Raw genomic sequence first — 27,201 nt, 5'->3', positions numbered from 1 at the left:
GTATCAGTCACTATATAAGTTAATCTTATATTATGAGTTTAACTTGCCAGCGTTTTCTAGAGTCTTCTTGATGTGTGATGTTGTTTTCCAAATCAAGAAAGATTTGTGATTTTGTTAATTTTTTCTTAAAAAAGGTAATAATGGTTTCACGTGCAGTTTTAAGAAATAAGACAAAGAGCACTCTGACAGTCTTCACTCAGTTTCCCCAGTGGTATTATCTTGCATAACTGTAATATAGCATCACAATTAAGAAATCAATATTGATACAATCCACCAATCTAATTCAGAATTCACCAGTTTTACATGCACTTGTTTGTATGTAGGTGGATGCATAGTAAGTTCCATGGTGTTTTATCACATATGTAGATTTATGTGACCACTGCTGCAATCAAATAAATGTGTTGGTTTGTTTCCTAATGAAAATTTTTCCTGATAAGGTTTGATCTGTTTTCTAGTGTATTAGTTATATGAGAAATAGTTTACAGCATGATTTTAGGTGGCATATGGATCAGTTTTTTTTTTTTTTTAATTTTTTTGCCATATCATGCAGTATGTGAAATCTTAGTTCCCCCAGGAATCAAAGGCATGCCTCCTGCTTTGGGAGTGTGGGATCTTTTTTTTCCCATTAATTTTTTTCATTTGAGTTGGAGGATAATTGCTTTACAATATTGTGATGGTTTTTTGCCATACATCAACATGAATTGGCCACAGGTATACATGTGTCCCCCCATCCTGAACCCCCGTCCCACCTCCATCCCCACCCTATCCCTCTAGATTGTCCCAGAGCACTGACTCTGGGTGCCCTGCTTCATGCACTGAACTTGCACTGGTCATCTGTTTTACATATGATAATGTACATGTTTCAGTGCTGTTCTCTCAAATCATCCCATCTTTGCCTTCTACCACTGAGTCTAAAAGTCGGTTCTTTACATCTGTGTCTCCTTTGCTGCCCTGCATATAGGATCATTGGTCCTGTCCTTCTAAATTCCATATATGTGCATTAATATACAGTATTTATCTTTCTCTTTCTGACTTACTTCAGTCTGTAATAGGGGGAGTATGGAGTCTTAACCACTGGACCAGTGAGGAATCCTAGATTGATATTTTTTAATTCTACTAATTATAACTTAATTATGGCAAGTTTTATTTTTCAATTATAGTAGAATATAAATTGTAAGATGCATATATCTTCATTTAAAAGGTGAGTCATTTTAACAAAAAAAAGATAACAATGGTATAGGAGATATGAGGCACAAACTATGTAAGATATACACAAAGAACTTAGGATACCCTTTTATTAGAGTGAAGACACTTTTTTTTTTTTTTTTTTACTTTTTATTTTCTTTCTGGTTGCGCTGGGTCTTCATTGATTCGCATGGGCTTTCTCTCGTTGCAGCATGCAGGACCTACTCTTCCTTGTGGTGCTCAGGTTTCTCATTGCAGTGGCTTCTCTTGTTGCGGAGCACAGGCTTCAGGTGCATGGCCCTCAGTAGTTGTGTCTCACAGGCTCAGTTTCTGTGCAGCATGTGGAACCTTTCCAGACCAGGGATTGAACCCACATCCCCTAAATCGGCAGTTGGATTCCTATCCATTGCCACACCAGGGAAGTCCAAGACTCTTTTAAAAAATTCTTTAATAGTGTTGCTGGGACCAAGAGCAATCTTACATCAACAGAAGAGCAGAGGTTTGGAGGCCAGACAGATCCTGGATTTGAATCTGGTCTCCATCATTCCCTCCTCTCCTTCCTCCCATAAATACATATTGAGTGAGTGCCTGCTATGCCAGACCCTGTTCTATGTGCTGAGGATACTAGAGTGAATAAGACAAAGCTTCTGCTTTGTAAAAGTAAAAATAAAATCAGAGTGTCTTCACTCTAATAACATTGAACATTGAAAGCGCTCAGTTGTGTCTGACTCTTTGCGACCCCGTGGACTGTAGCCTACCAGGCTCCTCTGTCCATGGAATTTTCCAGGCGAGAGTACTAGAGTGGGTTGCCATTTCCTTCTCCAGGAGATCTTCCTAACCCAGGGATCAAACCCAGGTCTTCCACATTGTAGGCAAATGCTTTACCGTCTGAGCCACCAGGGAAGTCTCTAATAAAGAGGTATCCTAAGTTCTTCGTGTATATCTTACACAGTTTGTGCCTTATATCTCCTGTGCCATTGTTATCTTTTTTTGTTAAAATGACTCACCTTTTAAATTAAAAATATAAGCAAGGTGAAAAGACAGCCTTCTGAATGGGAGAAAATAATAGCAAATGAAGCAACGGACAAACAACTAATCTCAAAAATATACAAGAAACTTATGCCGCTCAATTCCAGAAAAATAAATGACCCAATCAAAAAATGGGCCAAAGAACTAAATAGACATTTCTCCAAAGAAGACATACGAATGGCTAACAAACACATGAAAAGATGCTCAACATCACTCATTATTAGAGAAATGCAAATCAAAACCACAATGAGGTACCACTTCACACCAGTCAGAATGTCTGCGATCCAAAAATCTGCAAGCAATAAATGCTGGAGAGGGTGTGGAGAAAAGGGAACCCTCCTACACTGTTGGTGGGAATGCAAACTAGTACAGCCACTATGGAGAACAGTGTGGAGATTCCTTAAAAAATTGCAAATAGAACTACCTTATGACCCAGCAATCCCACTGCTGGGCATACACACCAAGGAAACCAGAATTGAAAGAGACACATGCACCCCAATGTTCATCGCAGCACTGTTTATAATAGCCAGGACATGGAAACAACCTAGATGTCCATCAGCAGATGAATGGATAAGAAAGCTGTGGTACATATACACAATGGAGTATTACTCAGCCATTAAAAAGAATTCATCTGAATCAGTTCTGATGAGATGGATGAAACTGGAGCCGATTATACAGAGTGAAGTAAGCCAGAAAGAAAAACACCAATACAGTATACTAACACATATATATGGAATTTAGGAAGATGGCAATGACGACCCTGTATGCAAGACAGGAAAAAAGACACAGATGTGTATAACGGACTTTTGGACTCAGAGGGAGAGGGAGAGGGTGGGATGATTTGGGAGAATGGCATTCTAACATGTATACTGTCATGTAAGAACTGAATCGCCAGTCTATGTCTGACGCAGGATACAGCATGCTTGGGGCTGGTACATGAGGATGACCCAGAAAGATGTTATGGGGAGGGAGGTGGGAGGGGGGTTCATGTTTGGGAACGCATGTAAGAATTAAAGATTTTAAAATTTAGAAAATAAAAAACTTAAAAAAAAAAATCATACATCATGACCAAGTGGGCTTTAAAAATAAATAAATAAATAAAAAATGTATATATATCTTACAATTCATATTCTATTCTAATTGATAAATAAAAGCCTTCATTCTAGTGAAAGACAAGACAATAAGCATATGAGTAATTAAACATTATGTCACTCTGCGATAAGGATAGTAAGCATAGTAAGAAGAATACAGTACTGAGAAGTGCTGGGCACTGCAGTGGCTATACTGTGTGGAGCGTAGCCTTCAGGAAGATAGGAGCAGAATCAGAGGGAGGTCATTTAGGCCGTTCTAGTAATCCAGGTATAGGGCAGTGGTGGCTGAACCCAGGGTAGTAGCAGTGGGTAGACAGAGATAGACAGTAATCAGTTTCCTTTATATTTTAAAAATCTAGTGAACAGTATTTCTTGGTGGATCAGGTGTGGAATATGAGGGGAAAAAAAGAATCAGTGATGACTCTAGTGGTTTTGGCTTGAACACCTAGAAGGTTTGAGTAGCTGTCAGTGAGGTGAAATAGATTAATAGAACATTTTAGGGAAATCAAGAATTTGGTTTCAGACATTAAGTTTTAAGATACTTACTAAATATCCAAGTCAGATATGTTAAACAGGCAACTGAGTGGTTACAGAAGATGTCTGAATTAGAAATTCAGGAATAGTCAGCATATTGACAGTCTTTAAAGCCATGAGACTGCATGAGCTTATCTAAGAGACTGTATGGTTATGGGAGAGAAGAAGCTGACTGTGGGGACACTCCAGCATTTGCAGGGCAAAGAGATCGAAAGGAACCAGCAAAGGAAACGAATCTGTGGCTAGTGAGATAAAAGTAGACCAAGAGAGAGTAATAATCCGGAAGCCAAGTGAAGAAAACATTTTAAGAAGGATAAATTAGGTCAGTACGGCTGGTAGACTGAATAATAGGCCTAAACTTGAGTTGACTATTTGGATTAGCCCACAGGGAGATCTTTGATGACTTTGACAAGTAATTTCAGAATGGTGAATGTTAAAGCCTTATTTGAATTGAATCAAGAGTGACCAGGAAAAGAAACAGAAGTAGTAATTTCAGACATTTCTTTCGAGGAGCTTTGCTGTTAAAGAAAACAGACATTGGGGTGATAGCTAGAGAGAAATGGAAGGGTTGATGGAAGATTTATTTATTTTTAAGATGGGAGATATTATATGAATATGATCCAGTGGAAAGGAAAAAGTTGATATTGTAGGAGAAAGCACAACTGCTGAATTGCTATTCTTGATTTCAGTTCAGTTCAGTCACTCAGTCGTCCAACTCTTTGCGACGCCATGAACCACAGCATGCCAGGTCTCCCTTCCCATCACCAACTTCCAGGGTTTACTCAAACTCATGTCCATTGTGTCGGTGATGCCATCCAACCGTCTCATCTTCTGTCATCCCTTTTCCTCCCGCCTTCAATATTTCCCAGCATCAGTGTCTTTTCAGATGAGTCAGTTTTTCGCATCAGGTGGCCAGAGTATTGGAGTTTCAGCTTCAGCATCAGTCTTTCCAATGAATATTCAGGACTGATTTCTTTAAGGATGGACTGATTGGATCTCTTTGCAGTCCAAGGGACTCTCAAGAGTCTTCTCAAGTGCCACAGTTCAAAAGCATCAATTCTTTGGTGTGCAGCTTTCTTTAGAGTCCAACTCTCACATCCATACATGACTACTGGAAAAACTATAGCTTTGACTAGATGGACCTTTGTTGGCAAAATAATGTCTCTGCTTTTTAATATGCTGTCTAGATTGGTCATAACTTTCCTTCCAAGGAGTAAACATCTTTTAATTTCATTGCTGCAGTCACCATCTGCAGTGATTTTGGAGGCCCCCCCCCCCCAGCCAAAAAAAAGTCTGTCACAGTTTCCATTGCTTCCCCATCTATTTGCCATGAAGTGATGGGACCGGATGCCATGATCTTAGTTTTCTGAATGTTGAGCTTAAGCCAACTTTTTCACTCTTCTCTTTCACTTTCATCAAGAGGCTCTTTAGTTCTTCTTCACTTTCTTCCATAAGGGTGGTGTTATCTGCATATCTGAGGTTATTGATATTTCTCCTGGAAATCTTGATTCCAGCTTGTACTTCATCCAGCCCACCGTTTCTCATGATGTACTTTGCATGTAAGTGAAATAAGCAGGGTGACAATATACAGCCTTGACATACTCCTTTTCCTATTTGGAACCAGTCTGTTGTTTCATGTCCAGTTCTAACTGTTACTTCCTGACCTGCATACAGATTTCTCAGGAGGCAGGTCAGGTCATGTGATATTCCCATCTCGTTCAGAATTTTCCACAGTTTATTGTGATTCACAGTCAAAAGCTTTGGCATAGTCAATAAAGCAGAAATAGATGTTTTTGTGGAACTCTCTTGCTTTTTTGATGATCTAGCTAATGTTGGCAATTTGATCTCAGGTTTCTCTACCTTTTCTAAAACCAGCTTGAACATCTGGAAGTTCACGGTTCACGTAGTTTTGAAGCCTTGCTTGGAGAATTTTGAGCATTACTTTACTAGTGTGTGAAATGAGTGCAATTGTGCAGTAGTTTGAGCATTCTTGGATTCCCTGGTGGCTCAGACGTAAAGCATCTGCCTGCAGTGCGGGAGACCTGGGTTTGATCCCCAAGTTGGGAAGATCCCCTGGAGAGGGAAATGGCAGCCCACTCCAGTACTCTTGCCTAGAAAGTTCCATGGATGGAGGAGCCTGGTGGGCTACAGTCCATGGGATCACAAAGAGTCGGACACGACTGAGCGACTTCACTTTCACTTTGAGCGTTCTTTGGGACTGGAATGAAAACTGACCTTTTCCAGTCCTGTGGCCACTGCTGACTTTTCCAAATTTACTGCCATACTGAGTGCAGCACTTTCACAGCCTCATCTTTTAGGATTTGAAATAGCTCAACTGGAATTCCATCACCTCCACTAGCTTTGTTCATAGTGATGCTTTCTAAGGCCCACTTGACTTCACATTCCAGGATGTCTGGCTCTAGGTGAGTAATCACACCATCGTGATTATCTGGGTCATGAAGATCTTTTTGTACAGTTCTTCTGTGTATTCTTGCCACCTCTTTGTATCTTCTTCTGTTGTCCATACCATTTCTGTCCTTTATTGAGCCCATCTTTGCATGAAATGTTTCCTTGTTATCTCTGATTTTCTTGAAGAGATCTCTAGTCTTTCCCATTCTATAGTTTTCCTCTATTTCTTTGCAGTGATCACTGAGGAAGGCTTTCTTATCTCTCCTTGCTATTTTTCGGTACTCTGCATTCAAATGGGTTTATCTTTCCTTTTCTCCTTTGATTTTTGCTTCTCTTCTTTTCACAGCTATTTGTAAGGCCTGCTCAGACAGGAAGTCTTGAGCTAGAGGTTATATAATGTATAGATGTGAAAGATTGGCCTTCAGAGCATAAGTCATTTTTGGAGTAAAAAGAAGTAAAACAGTATATGAGTGCAAAGGCAGGGAAAGAGGGAGATGTGGAGGGAGCATTGTCTTCATGCTTCATTACCAGCTGACAAGTGTGGTCACATTAGAGGTTTGAGATGAGAGGGAAATGTAGGAAATAGTTATAAGAGTAAGCAGACGGGATTTCCCTGGTGGTCCAGTGGCTAAGGCTCCATGCTCCCAATGCAGGGGGCCAGGGGTTCAATCCCTGGTCAGGGAAGTCAATCCCACATGCTGCAACTAAGACCCAACACAGATATTAAAAAAAAAAAAAACCAGATATTAAAAAAAAAAAAGAGTAAGCAGAAAAGTAAATTAGGGGAATATAGTAGGATTGCTGAGTAACACGGGCTTCCCTGATAGCTCAGTTGGTAAAGAATCCGCCTGCAGTGTGATTCCCCAGTTTGATTCCTGGGTTGGGAAGATCCCTTGGAGAAGGGTAACACTAAGGTTTATTTGACATCAATTTAAAGTGAGAGTAGGTAGCATGATTATTTTCTCCAGCAGTGTTCTGTTGCATGGACATTGGTATGGTGTAAACAGAATTTTGGGTTTAACCAAGTTTGGAAATTGTAAATTATAATGATGGAAAGAGAGTGAGGCAGAGGTAATAGGGTGTACATTAGAGAGTGATAATATTGGAAATCTAGGCTGGATAATGGGAGCCATAAAGGGAGATTATGAGAAGGGCGTAAAAGAGAATGGAAAGGAGGCAGGATGAAATGGCTTGTGGGCTCTGATTGGGTTGAGTAATTGTTGAAGTGAGAATCCTAAAGGGAGTGAGGAGAAGCAAGAGGCATTGGTCAGAGATTAGATGATTAAATTGGTATTAGAGTAGAGGGGTTAAAGTAAATTTAAAAAGTTAAATCGCTCTCTTAGTCATGTCCCACTCTTTGTTACCCCGTGGAGACTCCTCCGTCCATGGGATTCTCCAGGCAGGAATACTGGAGTGGGTTGCCACTTCCTTCTCCAGGGGATCTTCCCGACCCAGCGATCGAACCCAGGTCTCCCACCTTGCAGGCAGACGCTTTAACCTCTGAGCCACTACTCATATAGAGTAGAGGGGTGGTTATTGATAATGGCAAAGTCTAGGTTATGACCATGAGAGTACTAGTTCCTGGTGAATCACCATGGAAAAATTTCTCAGCTTCTCCAAGCCTTACTTTTTCCTCTCTGCAAAATGGGGATAATGCCTGTCTTACAAGGTTGTCCTAAGGATTAAATGATGTAGTACATGTAAAATACATGACACAGTGCCTAGCATGTGCTAGGTTCTTCAGAGAATTTCCTTGCTTTCTTTTATAACTTTGAGTCTAATTTCCTCAACTGAGCAGAATAGTAAAATACTGTAAATGCCCGATACCTTTCCTTACGTTTCAAAATTTTATATATGAAGCCTAGTGAAATGAAATTTTTAGGAACTCACTCTACAGGCCATTATTATTTTTTCAATTGAAATGAGAAACACCACTGTCATTGAAACTACCACTATTATGTTAAGAAGAAGCTCTTCTACAGAGTACTTCTGTAGTATTTCTTCTACAATTCTGTGACTGTTACTATTTATTCATTTAAAAGAATCCGTGTGACAAGAATTTTCACATTATTTGCATTTATTTTTCCATTTGCCAGTAGAGGAAATGAAAGCGTAGTGAGATGTGTTACAGAAGATTCTGTTGGTTAAACTAGAACTGGAACCCAGATCTTCTCACTAACTGGTAACCGAATTTCAGGCAATTCATGGTGTTCCACTGTTGAAAATGTTTGCCTGCTATTTATTTGTCTGCTAATCTCTGAAGATCTCTTTTTAAACTCTATAATGAAAGGATTTTTCTGTTTATTTTACAGTCCTTATGATTTATACATTCATCCATCCATTCATTGTTTTCATTCAATACAAACTTATAATAACCTTTCTAATTATTAGGCCATGTGCTAGGCCATAGAAATACAATTGTGAGAAAGACATACACCCCTCCCTTCAGGAAATTTTTTCTATAGTGAGACAGACAAACGTTAACAATTACATAAAGATACTTATAATTGAAGGAAAAGTGCCAGAACCATGTGAACAGACCATGTGAACCATGTGAACAGGGAGGGATTTGATTGAGTCTGTGTATTGGCTTGGTGGTGATCATGAGACTTCCCTGTAAGTGTCAGTCACTCAGTCGTGTCCGACTCTTTGTGACCCCACGGCCTGAAGCCCACCAGGCTCCTCTGTCCATGGAATTTTCCAGCAAGAATACTGGAGTGGGTTGCCATTCCCTTCTCCAGGGTGACTGCCCTGAGGAAGTTCCATTTAAGCTGAGATTTGAAGGATGAGCAGCAGTCAGTTAGATGGAGGGGTAAAAGGAAGAAGGGGCAAGCGTAGATGAAGGAATTCTTTCTTCCCTATTCCCCTCATCTCCTAAGATTTCTTTTCTTGCGTCTAATGGATTTCCTGCTACAGAACATGGTCCCAATATACTGCTGTAGTAGGAAATCCATTAGATGCAAGAAATCTTAGGAGATGAATATTATATCAGTACAATATCTCTTTTTAGCAAAGTACCACTTATTGTTATAAGTTATAAAATATGTTTATAGCTAGTATAGGATCATGTTGGGACTGAGGCATTTAGGAAAGCAGAAGAGAAGGTTTGAAAAGGAAATTGACTACAGAAAGCAAAGGATGAATAATTCTTTGATTTTATCAAAAGATTGCTGTGAGCACATTTATCAAGCAAAGGTGATGGAACTTGGTTGGAATGACTCCCAAGCTGCAGTGAGATGCTGGCTCTAACTTCCCGATGCAGGGATTGAACCCAGGTCTCCTGCACTGCAGGCAGATGCTTTACCCTCTGAGCCACCAGGGAAGCCACCCTAAGTGTTATTACAACAGTGAAACAGATGTAGAGCAATAATACCATAGACTTCTTTTGTCTAACAAATAGACTTCTCAAGAACATAAGCAATTGTTCATTTTTCTTCCAGTCACATCCATTTATGTAAGAGAGCAATATAATATAGTTGAAAGAAAAGGTACTTTAGAGGTATTTGTCTGTATCTCAGTACTGCCACATTCTTGTGTAAGCTAGGGTGATCTTCTAAATCTGAGCCTCAGTTACCTCATCTCTAAAATCAGGAAAATACCTTAATGGAATAATGAAATTTGGTATTCATAATGACAGTCCTGAAACAGTGAAAGGCCTGGAAAGTCTGAATTATCCACTAATTTTTTATAGTGTTAGCTTTGTCTAGAATTGTAATCCTTGTATCACTTTACTCCAGTATCAAGAATAGCTAATGAATCAAAACAGCCCATTGTCAGGCTATAGAGAAATAGAGTGTATTCCATGTTTCTACTTGTTATATATACTAAAAAATTGCTACTACTATGAACCAATATAAATACACTTTAAACTCTAAAGAATGTATTAATTCTGTTTGTCGGTGCTAGCCAGAGAGCAGAAGGTTAGGCAACTTATTCTTCCATTTCTCTGCCTAATACTTTTCTGTCCCTCTTTGAATTTAGGAGCATGTATCCTGTTTGGAAATCTTTTCTCGAGGGAACAATGCAGGTAGCCCAGTCTCGGATCAATATATGTGAAAACTATAAAAACTTCATTTCCGAGCCTGCAAGGACAGTGAGAAGCCTAAAAGAACAGCAACTAAAAAGGGTATTGTTTCTATTTATTCTTTTCCTTTAATATCTCATTACTGCATTTATAATCTGTAAGATTATGTTCAGTTGCATTTTACACTTTGAGTTTTTCTCTATGGTCCAAATGTTTCTGATTTTAACATAGACTTTCTGATTTCAACATGTTCCCTTTGGCTACTGTATTTTATTAATTGACAAAGGTGAGTGTGATATGAATCTGAAAGCTCAGTAAACATTTCTTACAAATATCACTTTTCAATTTATCTCAAGGAAGTAGACCTACTTAGATTGGTGTATATTAAAACAATTACAATATTATTAATCCCACTAAGTCTTGAGAAAATCTTAGTTTCAGTTTGATCCAGTTTACATAATAATTTAAAGGAAATTGACACATCTTGACCATATATAGCAAACTTATTACCAAATTTGGGTTACTCTAAGGTTTAATTATATGAACTACATAAAAGTTTTAAAATGATTATGCAGAGTTTTAAAATTCATGGAAAGAATAATGTGATTTTTATGAAAAGCTTGTGATTGAAAGTAGATAACTGAATTATATCCTCTTAGGAAATAGTTACAAGATTAGAGATTATGATGCCTATAAAGTATTTAAATGTTTTTTATGGAAGTATTACTACTTTAAAAATTATTAAAGTAATTATTTAAGGAAATAATATTTCACAAGCCATTGTTTTGGTTCTAATTGTCTTTCGGATTTTCACTAATTTTTACAAACAAAAACTAAATAAACTAATCTTCCATGTTTGCCAAAGATGATTTTAGTAGCACAAAATCAATGTTATTAATAAATATATCTCTTTCAAGTGCTCACGTAGTATCAGTGGGTTTTTAACATATTTCTATAAGAATGCCTCTGCTCAAAATTCTCTTTCAAAATTTTCTTTCAAAACAATACATGACCACTGACCGAACAAAGTTTTCAATTGGAAGAAAAAATGGTTTTCTTGTGTGTGTGTATCCATCAGCGCATGCAGAGAAAGAGTGGGAGACAGAGGTAAAGAACTGATCCAACTCCTTCCTAACTGGGAGGAAATATGATGTTTCAAATAGCCAATTCATTCACCAAATCTAATTGAATTATTGGAAGTTCTACATTTCTTAATATCAGAATATTTTGAAAGAGTTAACCGATTTGTGCTCTTCTATGATCTGAATTTCACTTAACATACCTGGGCAAAGAATGTTTGGTGAGGTTTGACAAGTCCACTTATCTGTGAATTAACTTATAGCCAGTAATAATGGTGCTTATGTTTTATCTAAGCAGCTGTTGAACACTAAATATATTTTGAGCATTTGAGGAGGGAATGGCAACCCACTCCAGTATTCTTGCCTAGAGAATACAACAGACAGAGGAGCCTGGCAGGCTACAGTTCATAGGTCACAAAGAGTTGAACACAACTGAAGCGAGTTACACACACACCATATATTGAGCATACCTATCAGAACTCTGAAATTATAGATGGCAGAAACTTACTTCAAACTGACTTAAACCAAGAAGAGAATATATAACTAAAAATTTCGGCATGGATGGAATCCAGGCAGGAGTGGATCCAGGAGCTCAAGTGATGGCATTAGAATTCATGTTTCTTCCCATCCATTAGCTCTGCTTTCCCAGTGGCTTCATTCTTCAGCAACTCTCCCCACATTGTGCCGCCCCGACATGCCAGATTTACAAATATCAGAGCTAGCAATTCCACATATTCCACTTTCCCCAAAGTTCTAACAAAACTATCAGAATTGAGGCTCATTGATTTGTCTTGAGTTACAGAGGTTACAGTCCTCATGCAAACACAGTGGACTAAAAATGGGAAAAGATGATTCTCCAAAGGAAAATTGAGATGGATTCCCAATGGAGCAAGAAAAGCAATACATGGCCACAAATACTGACTTCTCCAATTGTACTTCCCAAACTTTACAACAAATTGACTCCACATAGGATCAAAAATCATCTATTTTTCATTCTGTACTCCAACCCTTTCTCAGTACTTTCTTTTTTTTTTTTAGCCTCCTTTTGGATTAATCTTGTATTTTTCTTTTAGTGTGATGAGAACACTTAACATTAGATCTACCCTCTTAACAGATTTTTAAAGTGTGCAATACAGTATTGTTATCTGCAAGCACAATATTGTACAGACAGTCTCTAGAACTTACTCATTTTGTATAACCGAAATTTTTAATGTTTGATTATTTAATGTATTTCATGTAAGTGGAATCATGCAGTCTTTGTTCTTATGTGACTGACTTATTTCACTTGGCATAATGTCTTCTAGTTTCAACCATGTTGTTGCATGGATGCATGCATGGGACATCCTCTTTTAAGGCTGAATAATATTCTTCTGTATTATATACCATATTTTTTAATACATTCATGCATTTATCTACATTTTGGTTATTTCCATATTTTGACTTTTGTGAATAGTGCTGCAGTAAACATGGGAATACTAATATTCTTTGAGATCCTGATTTCACTTCTTTTGAATAAATACCTAGAAGTAGAATTGCTAGATAATGTATGATAGTTATAGTTTTAATTTTTTGAGGAATCGCCATACTCTTTTCCATCAAGAGCTGCACCACTTTGCATTCTCACCAACAGTGCACATGGGTTCCAGTTCCCCCCCAACCTTGCCAATACTTGTTGTCATTTGGTTCTTTTGGTAATAACCATCCTAACAGGTATGAGGTGATATCTCATTGTGGTTTTGATTTGTAGTTTCCCTGGTGATTAATGACACTGAGCAGTCTTACACTTTTTATTATCAAAATTTCCTTCACTATTAGCTTTTTAATTTTATAATCTTGTTATTCTTTTAGGAATTACTTTGGAGATTCCAATATGCTTTTTTGACATACTATAATTTACCATAAATTGATACCTTTACTGGTCTTCAAACTTTAAGTCTATTGTGAATTAGTATTTTGCCACCTCTTAAACAATGTAAAAATGTTTTAATAACATAATTCCATTTACCTCCCTGTTAGGACTTGTTTGCTATTAGACCTTTTGTCTCTGTCCATGTCTTTTGTACTTTATCTGCACTTTCTTTATTAATGTGATTTTTTCTGCACTTCAGTCTGAATATTTTCAACTGTTATCTTCCAGTTGATTAACACTGTGTTCTGCTATTTACCTTTTTCTTTCTGTGTGTTTTTATAGATTGATTGAAGTAGAGTTGATTTACAATACTGTGTTATTTTCATGTATACAGTAAAGTGATTCAGTTTTATATATTTTTCAGATCATAGTCCAGTATAAGTTATTTTAAGATATTAAATATAGGTCCCTATGCTATACAGTAAATCCTTGTTACTTAACCTGTTTTATTCATAGTAGTCTGTATCTGTTAATCCCATACTAATTGATCCCTCCTCTCCAGCTTTTTCTCTTTGATGATATAAGTATGTTATATGTGTCTGTGAGTCTGTTTGTACCTAGATTCATCTGTATTTTTTGGATTCCACATATAAGTGATATCATATAATATTTGTTTTTGTCTTACTTTCTTCATTTAGTATGATATTCATTAGGTCCATCCATGTTGCTGCAAATAGCAAAACTTTGTTATTTTTATGCCTAAATAATAGTCTAGTGTGTGTGTGTATTGTGTATGCCACATCTTTAAATTTTTTTTGAGTATCGTTGATTTATAATGTTGTCTTAGTTTCTGCTGTAGTGCAGTTATATATACACTTACATCCACTCTTTTTTAGATTCTATTTCTGTATAGGTAGTTACAGAGTATTGACTAGAGTTCCCTGTATATGTTACATCTTCTTTATACAATTATCTCTCGATGGGCACTTGGGTTGTTTTCATTTCTTGACTATTCTGCTATTTCCAATCTGCTTTTAAAATTTATCTTTTGGAATCTCAGTGTATTTTTCAGTTCTAGAATTTTTTATTTTTTAAAAAATGGAGTCCATGTTTCCGATGCAATTCTTCATGTTTTTTCTTTCTCCTGTTTAATGTATTACTCCTAATCTCTGTTTCATAGTTCCACTGTCTGAACACTATAGGTCTCTTTTTATCATTAACTGTTTTTTTGTTTGTTTGCTTGTTTTTGGTTATTTGGGTCTACTGCTTTTGTAAGCCTCATGGCGCTAGATATTGTGGATAAAAATTGTAGATGCTCTGGAAGATGTTTTCTGTTTCCAAAGAGAATTAAGTGTTTTAGCAGGCAGATAGAATACTGTGTAATCACTTTGATTCTGTTACGGTCTAGCGTTAGACTTTTTAGGCTTGTCTGTTTCACTTTTGTCCTTACTTCTGGGGTCCTACCTGAAAGTATGGGATATTTACCAAAGCCTTTCTGTTTTGACAAGACTTGAACTCCATGATGTCTTCTCAACATCATGTAGCTGCTCTGCTCCCTCTGTTCATTGCTCAGCTCATTAGCCTTTTAGCTACTGTTCTTTCCTGAATTTCTTGGAGCTTCATTCCACACATGCCATTTAGAAGTCAAACTGATGACTTGGGGAAATTGCATACAGATTTTATGACTTGCTTCTCTGTAGTACCCTTCTTCCCAGATTGAGTCTCTCAAGTTCCTACTCTTTTGGCACCCTCAAACTCCAACCTCTGTTTCCACAGTCTAGTTTAAAAAAACCCCAAAACAAACCCACTTTCTGTTTATATTCTACTTCTCTGTACCGTGATTCAAAAATTGCCATAAGGAAAAAAGTCAAGGTGAATGTAGAGCTTACCTAGCTATGCTTCTCTTCTTCCAGATATTAAGTCCCTTAAATCCAGTGTGTATTGCTGTTCTTTAATTCTAGCTATTTCTAAAAATCTCTGTTGTCTAACTTTTACAGTTAATAGGCTAGAAGAGGATAGTTTAAACCAAATTGTTCATGATCAAAACCAATTTGACTTAAAATTCTCCGTCTGTAATATCTTTTTAATTCAAATATAGTTGATTTGTAGTATTAAATTAGTTTGAGTTGAATAATATAATGGTTTAAAATATTTATAGATTATACTTCATTTATAGTTACTGTATAGTACTGGATATATTCTTCGTGCTGCCCAATATATTCATGTATCTTGTCTCTTGCCCCTCTCCCCTTACCTCACTCCACTGGTCTCCACTGGTCACCACTGGTCTGTTCTTTATATATATGAGTCCTCTTCTTCTTTGTTGTATTCACCACTTTATTTTTTAAATTCCACATATAAGTATTAAGATACACTGTTTGGCTTTCTCTGACTTATTTCACTAAGCATAATACCCTCTAAATCCATCCATGTTGTTGCAAATGGCAAATTTTTGTTCTTTTTTTATGACTGAGTAGTATTCCTTTGTGTGAGTTATATATAATACCATATCTTTACCCATTCATCTGTTGATGGACACTTAGATTACTTCCAAATCTTGGCAATTGTAAATAATGCTGCTATGAACACTGAAGTGCATGTATCTTTTTAAATTAGTGTTTTCATTTTCTATGGGTATATTGCCAGGAGTAGATTATTGTATCGTATGGTAGTTCTGAGTTTTTTTAAGGAAGCTTCATACTGTTTGCCACAGTGGCTGCCCTGATTTATATTCCCACCAACAGAGTACCAAGGTTCCCTTTTTTTTCCACATCCTTGCCAGTGTTTGTTATTTGTGGTCTTTTTGATGATAGTCATTCTGATAGGTGTGAAGTCATACCTCACTGTAGTTTTGATTTGCATTTTTCTGATGACTAGTGATGTTGAGCATCTTTTCATGTGACTGTTGGCCATCTGTATATCTTCTTTGGAAAATTGTCTGTTCAGGTCTTCTGCCCATTTTTTAATCAGGTTTTTTTTTTAAATATCAAATTGTTTGAACTGTTTATATATTTGAATGTTAACCCCTCTGTAACATTTTAATGTTCATGTTCTTTTTTAAAATTTTCTGTTTTGTCAATTTTATTTATTATTTAAATAGTTTTATAGAAAAATAACTTCTTCACCTCAGTAGACTATGTTTCCTACTCCTTTACCTTCTTACTTTTTATAGTAGTTGTAATTAATACATGGATATTATTTTTAGAGTATTCTGTTTTTTTTGCATTCTCTATTTCCTAATTTATTGTTAATGTTTCTATACAAGCTTTATGTTTATTATATTTTACTTCTGAATACATCTTTCATTTATTCTGCTTTATTTAATCATTCCTCTGTTTTATTACCACTAAGGTAATAAAAATTAAAATTTTTTGAAGTTATTTTCTTAGGATGAATTTCCAGGACACGAGTAGTAGGCCAGAGAACCTTCAAGTTGTTAGCAGGTCTATCTATCCTAGTATCTGTGTCATACTCAGGAATCATACTTTTAATTTCTTCAATAGAATTCTGAATTATTATATCCACATTTTTCATTTGGTATGGTCTCTTAGCTCTAATGTAAACTTATTCATGTCTCTGCTCAGTGCTAATACATCTTAGGAAAAAGTTGGACATATATCACATCAAGGCTTTTCTCAGCTTCTTTTTAAGTATATAACCTAATCCTCCTCAGAAAATGGGATTTCTACAGATAAAAAATTTTTTTATTTTAAAAGTTGGAAAGGAAATCTTATTCTTTTGCAAATTAAGTTTGATGACCTTTATTTAATAAATATTTTTGATATTTTGCTGTGTGCAGGCATTTTCCTTTGAAGAAGAACCCAAATTACTCTCACTTGAAAGAGTTCACTTGGGTGGTGGAAAACACTTGGTTGTTATTTTAATGAATGCTAGGGAAGAAAGGGTCACAAGAGATCTCTTCATTGTGCACACAGGCTCTCTAACACTGTTTTATAAACTATCTTATACACTTATGTAAAGAGAAAAAGCAAGTAGGATAGACCCAACTAGAGTTTAATGAGATTTTTGAGAAGTCCTTTTAAAAATATGAATAACACAAAATTCATCTAATATTGTGGCACATATAGAATGTAATTTAATTAATAACCTTTTATAGGTGGAAATTAATTAAGTAATATTTATGAGATATTTGGTTACCTGAGAGTAAGGAGAGATGTCTTTTCCTTCAGAGGGTAGGGAAATAAGGAGTGAGTGGCTCTGTGTGTGTGTGTGTGTGTGTGTGTGTGTGTGTGTGTGTATATGCATGTGCTTATGTATATGTGCTCATGTACCCATGGTGTTCACTCTGTGTGAATATTCCAAGATTCTATCCACATGGCTTGCAATGCTCAGGAAAACCTTTGACCTACTGTGTTTCATTTCCTCTCAAAATATTCAAATTAGCAGACCTTTTCAGTGCTGTGTATCACCATGGGACTCTTGGGCTTCCCTTCATTGAATAGTTTTTCTGAGGCCAAGTTTCATTGTTTTGATTGTACATTTTGGATATAGACCTTACACCTGACTCTTCTTTTAAATAATCCATCCCCTTTGCCCATTAAACACAGCTGTATTTTTTCAGGCTCTGCTCCACTTCCTGACTGTTAATATCTAATTGCAGCCATGGAGCATTCTCTTAGCTCTTCACACATGCAAGCATGGCATTATTGGGATGCTTAGCACTATTCTATGGGAGTGTCAGGTTGTCGTGAAGGAAGAAAGAGGTGTTTTTGTTTTGTTCTACCCTTTATTCATAGCCTGACACTTATTACGTGCTCAATAAATGTACCCATAGGGAACCTTTCCAGTCTCTCTCTTCCTGTAGAGTAGGCCCTTTCTTAACACCTAAGTTACTGAGAAACTCTAGCCTGTGTGTTAGACGTTTAAGTTTAAATTTGTTTGTGCTTTACCCTTGCTCTTCTGACGTTCTTGTTCTGCTCTACACTGTTCATCCTGGCACAGTAGTCTCTTACCAGTGTCTCTTCCTGCTTTGCTGAGTTTCTTCAGTCTCCACCATATATTGACAGTGTTATTCCAGGCTCAGAAGTTTTTCAATGGAGGCTGCCCTGAATTGACCTCAGACTGGTGAAACTGGGGAAACTGGCCTCAAACTCTTTCCAACTGGGGAAAAAAATTCCACTTTGGACATCCAGAAGGGTCCCAAAGCAGTGTTACTTGGGCCCCATTGTGTTATAAGAGTTATTCATTAAATGTTTCTTTGACTTACGATGTCTGTCCCTTCTCCTAGAATCTGTATGTGTATCCAAAGAGTTGAATTTGGGATAGTTTTGAGTAATAATTGTTATGTGGTACCCAGGTTTCTTAGTTCTATCCTTCATCTTGGACTTACCATGTTAAACTTCTCAGATTTCACTATTCCTTCACTCACTTCTGAGATGAATCCTTCAGTATCCTTTGTGCCTAAGTTCCCCAAACATATAGGTAGGAGACTTTATTAATATTATGAAGATTACGGAATTACTTTAATCTTTTGCCTTTATTGCTATGCTCCAACACTGAGAGCATTTTCTTTGTTGCTCTTCTTATGCCCTAGTCAGTTATCAGCAGCACTCAGAGGTTATTTCTCAAAGCAGAGTTATTAGGCAAAATGTGACACTATTCCATACATTACTTGAAATAGGAGTACCAGCTCTTCACTGGATTTTAATTTGCAATTTGAAGGGTTCTAAATGTGCTGATTCTTCTCCTGGGTTTCCAACCTGAGGGCATAGTGCATAGTTCTTAGGACACACTCATTTTTTGTAAGCCTAAAGACTAAAGTCATAATAACTGCACTTTGTATTTTACAGTGTGTGGACCAGTTGACAAAGATCCAAACTGAACTGCAAGAGACAGTAAAAGATTTAGCTAAAGGCAAGAAGAAGTACTTTGAGACTGAACAGATGGCTCATGCAGTACGAGAGAAAGCCGACATCGAGGCAAAGTATGTGTTTTAGCATTTCTGAAAAAGTAATTATGCAAATAAATGTTATTTTTGCCAGTACTTTGTTTTCTGTTAGTACAGGGCATTTCATCAGACCTGTAAATGCTACATACTTTAGATCAAATTTTTCTCTTACATTGGTTGATTTTATTTAAATTAATATTAGCAAAATGAGAATGTTTCATCAGTTTTCACATTAAATTGAACTTTGAAACAGAAAGAAGACAAATGAACATTGTATTGGAAGCTTAGCAAAAGTCTGCTTAAGTTGCTTAGATGTCTGAATATCAGGGTTTTAGAGCCTCATTTTTGTTATGCCAGACTACACCAGTTGTAGTTGAAAAATCCCTGATGCTCACTGTGCCATTGAAGGATGATGGACACATCAAGTGAACAAGAGCACTGACCTCAGTGTAGAAATCCTGCCCTAGAATTTTCTCTTATATGAAGTTCTAACATACACTTTTTAATGCATGCTTTAGCAACTGTGTGTGAATTTTACTTTCAGTATATGTGAATTACAAGTCCTTTATTTGAAAATAATTAGAAAAAGAAGGAACTGGCAGTTTATAACACAAAGAAATGTAAAGCTAGCAGTTAGAGATTTTTGCAGTGACAGCTTGAGGAAAGATTAAAAATTTTTAAGAATAAAGAAACCTGTGTTATTGAATCGTATTCTGAAGATGTCTGTAAGGAAGGGTAAGACTCCCATTCAGTCAGCTCACTGATGGAAAATGTAGGAGTTTGAACTCCTAGTGATGGAATCAGAAAGTCTGTACAATTGAACACTTGTGCAGACTAGGAAGGAGTCAGGGGTGTCTTTCTAATATATTTTTCTGTCTGTAGGAAATTAAGCAATCTCAGGCAAATATAAAAATTTAGGGGCTCCTGGAAAGTGTATTTTGTACCAAGGGATGGTAAATGAATACTCATAACATGCTTACTGTTACTGGAAAACATATTTAATATTTCCCATAGTTTATTTTCTTAATTATTTTATTTTTATAAGCATACAGATATTTCCTATACTTTCTTAAGAGTTGGTGAACCCATCTCCCGGTAAGATCTGAAGTTTTTAAGATTAGCTTCTCTCCATTAGGGATATCCAGTCATGGTGGTTTTTAAGAACTTGTTTTTTTAAACTCTCAGGGATTTGAAAACAGAATTGACAGATTTTGTAGAGCATATATAAATACCTATTTGAGCCAAGGTCCACGGGTAAAAATGAGGACAGTTATGGGGCTTTTCTTGAGAAGTACACAGGGACTTTCCTATAGCTCAAACGGTAAAGAATCTGCCTGTGATGCAGGAGACCAGGGTTCAGTTCCTGGGTGGGGAAGTTCCTCTGGAGAAGGGAATAGCAATCCACTCTAGTATTCTTGCCTGGAGAATTCCATGGACAGAGAAGCTTGACAGGCTACAGTCCGTGGGGTCGCAAAGAGTTGGACACAACTGAACGACTAACACACACACAAATGGATTTGGCACAGATGCTGATCACAAGAAACTGCCTCCTAGTATGGCTTAGATTCAAAGAGGATACAACAGATCAGACATTTAGTTCCACGTGTAGCTTTTCATGAAAATTAATTCTACAACAGGGAAAGAAATATCTCTTTATTCACTTGCTAAGGTTTTTTTTGAATGATTATATTGGGTACCGTGGATCCAGAAATCAGTAAGATAAGCTTTGCCCTCAAAAAGTTTAAAGCCTAGAATTAAAAACAAATGTATATTAAAGTAAATTTACGGTTTGTTTATTCACAGCAAACTCAAAGAAAGTAAATGCCTAATGTCACCTGGTAATTAATTTATTTTAGTAGTTATGTGAAAACACTGTTATATAAGTCTAGAAGATAGATTAATTTTACCTAATGAGAAAGGAAACCTTTATAGAAGAAGTGGTATTTGGACACAGTTCTGAAGAATCGTTTTTCTAAGTAGAGATGAGAAGAAAGACCAGGAGGGGGAAGTGAAAACTGGGCTATATACAGTTTTGACAGATGATTTGATAGGTAGTGAGATGTGTACATTAGGAGAGAGCATAGAAGGAAGTATACAGTTTGATGAATGAGTTCCACTTTAAATATATAGGTTCTAGAAAACCTGAGGGACCGTGGAGTTAATATATTTGGTAGAGCGTTATGTATCTGACTCTCACAGGAGAATTTGGGCCTGAGGATCTTGCTTTGGGGGTCAGTTGCATATCAGATGATAGTTAAAAGGATGGCATCATATATAAAATGAGATGAGAAGTTGAGTTTGGAAACCTAAGGAACATTAACATTTGGAAGGTGGGTGAGGAAGGGGAGTATGCAGTATAGTTCATTGTTTGTATCAATATATATTTTATTTGTTCTAGATGATAATCTTTGAAGTTAGAAATTTTATTATTTTACTTGTTACTAGTATTTTCTTTATTGCCACACAAGGATTGTATGTAGATTAGCAAATGAAGTAGAAATCGTAAACTTAAATCCTTATATTAGAAAATCCAGATGCAACTCAGACTATTTAGATAATGGCTACAAAAAAAGTAGAAATGAGTATACCCCAAATACAGTCTTTCTTAACCCTGAACAGGCACTCCAATTTTAAAGTCTGTAGCCTTTGTTTTTCTAGATCAAAACGAATAAGAATCTGATTACTAAAACCCCCATTAAGTATGAATATAATAACAAAGTAGAAAAATACAGGAGTATCTTAGATCCAACTATTTTTTTTAAACAGTGGAGCGGTTGGAATGCATATTTGTGCATCTAACAAGAGAATGTTTTTCTCTTTTTAGAAAGTTGAGAGACAGCTTTTGCTATCCTCTTCATATTTGCTCAGCAGAGACTGTCTTGCTCTGTCCTCCAATACCAAATGGCCTGCAACTTTACTTCGTATTATGGCATAGCTTCCAGCACATGCATTGACTTGTCCCATGGCAATCACCATGACACTGTAGTCAAGACAAACAGCTTCAAAAATCAGTGGTTGTGGGAATGTTGGTTGTTCCTTAGCATTTGTCTGTTGACTTTCTCCTTACTTTTATCTCTAGTTGTTTGGGTAAAGTTACAATATTTTTATTACTGATTTTGATTGTGGTTCCCCTCACAAGCTGAGAGGGATTGAGAGAAATAAGGACCCCAGAAAAGAGAAGGTTAAACAGAATAAAATCATGCAGGGTAGAAAGTCAAAGGGCTTTATCACTATGTTCTGAATACTATATTAAGAGTGGAGGGAGCACTCCAACAAGAACCGTTAGTGGGAGACATGATGGAGTTAAGGCCTTCGTAGAGCCTGGCTATATCATACCATAGGTTGCATTCCTGGTATTGTTACAGCCTATTGCAGCCTATTGTTCTGGGCCGGGAAAGCCTGCTAATCTTTGCCTCCATAGGTTGGTTGTCCGTGGGCCTCTTTAAGCTTCCTTGCAGGTACTAAAGTACGTGCAACTATATGATACTGGGAATAACCTATAGTTTGATGGCTTCTGTTTATTAGGCAGTACTAACATACTGAATTTGTCAAATTGTATTTTTGTCATTCAGGATATTTTTATTTTATTAATCCCACTATTTTCTTTTTCACCATAATATTAAATTCTTCCTGTAGTAAAATAAAGGAAAATAATCATTGCTTTTGGTTTTCTATTTATCTAGTTCTCTTTTAGAATAGTGTTATGGGAAAAGGTCACTTTTTAAAAAATTTATTAATTATAATATTTAATCATTATGTAATTTGATGTTATTAAATATACTTTTCTATTTTCATTATAGATCTAAACTTAGTCTTTTTCAATCAAGAATCAGTTTACAGAAGGCAAGCGTAAAGGTGAGTTTTTGAAAACTTTATTTCACAAGAAACCTTAGCTTAAAAAACAGAACTGAGCCTTTTGAAGGTGTAGTTAAATTATTTCCATCTAGTTTCCATATAGAGAAGCATTTTAAAGTCATTAGGGAAGAACTTTTTTCCCAGTTCATGGGATTTTTCAATGAGGTGTCAGCCCTTTGGATACTCCCTGCTTCTTAAGATTGCATTAGAGGTAAATTTCTGTGCCTAACCTGCTTAGGACTGTTGGCTTTAGCACTTAGTCCAAGAGACTTTAACTGGTCTATTGGCTTTAGAAAGCTTTACAAAATCCGTTTCTCTTACATTTATACCTCTGAGCACAATATTCTAGGCCAGATGCAAGTGAATTTTTCCTGTGGTATCCTCAAGCTATAGAATACCTGATAAATAAGCTTAGTGACCTGCCTTTGTCTGCTAAGCTCCCCTCTAGCATGCATTTCTTTTGGCGCATTAGAGGGTGTTGATTTTTTTTAAATGATTTTCTAACTCCAGCAGATTTACTGATGTCCTTGAAGACAAGAGACTTACTTAATTTGAGAAACATTATTGTCCCATCAGAATAAAATGAGCATACAATTTTGAAGTTCCCTCAAAAGCTTTGAAAATACATAAAGTATAAATAATAAATATTTGAAAACCCTCTAACTATGTGAGGCCTGGCGTTTTGCAGTTCATGGGGTCGCAGTGAGTCGGACATGACTGAGTGACTGGACGGAACTGAACTGAACTGAACTTACTATGTGACACAGTTCTAGTCACTGTTTATTGAATTCTTCAATAGTGTTGAAGAATTCTTACATGCATATACATGTTTCTTCACCTGATCATCTAATTTACTCTTATTGGGGAACTGATTAAGAGTGGTAGTACCCTTGTATGTTTTTCAGTACTGTATTGGTTTGCACTAACTATTTTTTCCTCTTACTATGTTTTAGTTAAAAGCCCGGCGATCTGAGTGTAATTCCAAAGCTACCCACGCAAGGAATGATTATCTTCTTACATTAGCGGCTGCAAATGCACACCAGGATCGCTACTATCAAACAGATTTAGTTAATATTATGAAGGTAATACAGCCTAATATCTGCAGTAATTTTGTATGAGTTGACTGTTGGGTGTATGGGATTGAGTCTATAGAATAGCAGGCAGTACCTTGCATTTTGCTGGAATATGGAATATACTTTGTCTTGTTTATGTAACCTCTGTTTCATATAATTCTGAATTAATTTTAGTATAAGAAAATATTTAAAGCCAAATCATAGTAAAAGGTTGTATTATTCCCTAGCAAAAGCATTTATTTACTGTATAGTGGTAATGAATATATGATTATCTTTTAAAAGCTTCAGTTCAGTTCAGTTGCTCAGTCATGTCTGACTCTGCAACCCCATGAACCGCAGCATGCCAGGCCTTCCTGTCCATTACCAACTCCCGGAGTGCACCCAAACCCATGTCCATTGAGTTGATGATGCCATCCAACCATCTCATCCTCTGTCGTCCCCTTCTCCTCCTGCCCTCAATCTTTCCCAGCATCAGGATCTTTTCCAGTGAGTCAGCTCTTCGCATCAGGAGGCCAAAGTATTGGAGTTTCAGCTTCAATATCAGTCCTTCCAATGAACACCCAGATCTGATTTCCTTTAGGATGGACTGGTTGGATCTCCTTGCAGTCCAAGGGACTCTCAAGAGTCATCTCCAACACCACAGTTCAAAAGCATCAATTCTTCGGCGCTCAGCCTTCTTTATAGTCCAACTCTCACATCCATACATGACCACCTGAAAAACCATAGCCTTGACTAGTTGGATCTTTGTTGGCAAAGTAATATCTCTGCTTTTTAATATGCTATCTAGGTTGGTCATAACTTTCCTTCCAAGGAGTAAGCGTCTTTTAAAATCATTGCTGCAGTCACCATCTGCAGTGATTTTGGAGCCCAGAAAAATAAAGTCAGCCACTGTTTCCACTGTTTCCCCATCTATCTGCCATGAAGTGATGGGACCGGATGCCATGATCTTCGTTTTCTGAATGTTAAGCTGTAAGCCAACTTTTTCACTCTCCTCTTTGACTTTCATCAAGAGACTCTTTAGTTCTTCTTCACTTTCTTCCATAAGGGTGGTGTCATCTGCATATATGAGGTTATTGATACTTCTCCCTGCAATCTTGATTCCAGCTTGTGCTTCCTCCAGTCCAGCGTTTTTCATGATGTACTCTGCATATAAATTAAATAAGCAAGGTGACAATATACAGCCTGACGTACTTCTTTTTCTATTTGGAGCCAGTCTGTTCTTCCATGTCAAGATCTAACTGTTGCTTCCCGACCTGCATATAGGTTTCTCAAGAGGCAGGTCAGGTGGTCTGGTATTCCCATCTCTTTCAGAATTTTCCACAGTTTATTGTGATCCACACAGTCAAAGGCTTAGATTTTTTAATTTAATCATTTTATACTTAATTGATAGGTAAGCTTGTGCATTAATATTTTATTATTTTGAGGTGCCTGGGGGTAAAGCAAGAGAAAATATAACTAGAGGTATATGAGAATGTTAGAATGGGTTACAATTACTTGTATGCCAAAATTCGATCTTGGTCTTCCTCTGTTTATACATCTATATGTATCTTTAACTTTAAACTTTAACTCAAGGAAAAGACAAAGGGTGGAGAAGAAGCTTTTTTAACCTGCTGCCAGTTTTGCCCTCAGGGCTGGTAGACAAGTTCTGCTTGAAATTGTATCTCTTTCTCTCCTGTCCTCTCAAGGGCCCAAACTTGATTATTCTGTCTTTATTTTCAACCCATCCCTCTCAAATACATTGTTCTTAATGACTGTCCAAACACATTGCTTTGATTGAATTGCTTGCTCTATAAATCAGAGATGTTGAGAAGGGAGGGCATCAAGTTATTGTTTTTTTTCTTTTTTTTTTGATACGATGGCTCTGAGAAAGAGATAAACTCTGTCCAGAAACTACAGATTCTTTCCTTGAAAATAGAGACAGGACATATACTGGAACCTTTAAGGAAAAATGGTGGGATGGAGAGAGTAATACTGAACTAAAGTGAAAGTGAAGTCGCTCAGTCGTGTCCGACTCTTAGTGACCCCATGGACTGCAGCCTACCAGGCTCCTCCGTCCATGGGATTTTCCAGGCAAGAGTACTGGAATGAGGTGCCATTAAGAAGTATCCTATTGCATTTTTTAAATTTCCTTTTGATTTATTGTGTGAAACCCCTTTTCCTGATTTCTATGCTATTCTGACTTCTGCTGGTTAGAATATAAGAGATGAGAGAGATCTGAATTGTTTTGACATCCCAGATGAGAACTCTTCATACATTTTCCCATAAAATAGTTGACCTAGAGGTTTAGACATTTTATTAGGTGTTGCATAGTGCTTCAGACTTACAAGGACCAACTGTAGACTTGGCAAATATATACTTTCCCCTTTGAATATTTTTAAATGAACATTGTATTAATTTAAACAGTAACAAAAATAAAATATTTGTGTTTTTTTTTTAATTGAATCCACAGTCAAAAAAGATTTCTTATCTAAAACCCTATGACCTTTTGTATACCAGGAAAGGTACAGTATTATTTGGGGGATCTGCTCCCTGCCAGAAACAAAGAGGAGGTTAATGGGCCTAGCTGGGCCTTAGATTATGTATCTTTGAACACACTTTGAAGTCCTTGCATACCTAGGTATTTGATCATCATTGGGCAGATGTGCTTCAGATTACTCATTTCATGAAACATTAGAGGGTATTGAATGATAAAAAATCGAGGCAGGAATCCCTCCTGTACTATAGAAACAGGAAATTGTATTCTCAAATTTCACATTGTGTGTGCTAATTCATTTCCTTCATTATGCGAATTCTGTAGTCTGCAATATTGAATAATATCCATTAACTACACTATTAGCTACTTAGTAAGCTTCTATCATTGAATTGATAGTGGCCCTTTAGTGGCTATCTATTTTCTGGATTTTTGTTAATGTTAAAATAGCTTAACTGGAATCTTTGAAACAAAATTTTTATGATGCTATAGGTGATCTTATGTGCAAAGCAGAAGTAGAGACACAGATGTAGAGAACAAATGCATAGATATCAAGGGGGATAGTGGGTACATGGGAGGAACTGAGCGATTGGGATTGACATATATACACTATTGATAATATGTACGAAATAGGTAACCAGTGAGAACCTGCTGTACAGCCCAGGGAACTCTATTATATGCTCTGTGGTGACCTA

The 27,201-nt window shown here is 36.7% G+C and overlaps 1 protein-coding gene across 7 annotated transcripts in view; it reads left to right on the top strand.

Moving 5' to 3' along the window:
• FCHSD2 (FCH and double SH3 domains 2) overlaps positions 1-27,201 on the top strand; it is a 254,775-nt gene that overhangs the window by 108,187 nt on the left and 119,387 nt on the right. For all 7 annotated transcript variants that reach the window (XM_060399995.1, XM_004016298.6, XM_060399996.1 and 4 more), the window contains exons 5-8: positions 10,230-10,374; positions 19,011-19,144; positions 22,909-22,963; positions 23,917-24,045. In XM_060399995.1, coding sequence (XP_060255978.1) covers positions 10,230-10,374; positions 19,011-19,144; positions 22,909-22,963; positions 23,917-24,045 — 463 coding nt within the window. The remainder of the gene's footprint in view (positions 1-10,229; positions 10,375-19,010; positions 19,145-22,908; positions 22,964-23,916; positions 24,046-27,201) is intronic.

The sequence above is a fragment of the Ovis aries genome, chromosome 15 (assembly GCF_016772045.2).
Source record: "Ovis aries strain OAR_USU_Benz2616 breed Rambouillet chromosome 15, ARS-UI_Ramb_v3.0, whole genome shotgun sequence".
Classification (NCBI taxonomy): Eukaryota; Metazoa; Chordata; class Mammalia; order Artiodactyla; family Bovidae; genus Ovis; species Ovis aries.
The sequence above is the reverse complement of the archived record's forward strand: the minus strand, read 5'-3'. Positions and strand labels throughout refer to the sequence as shown.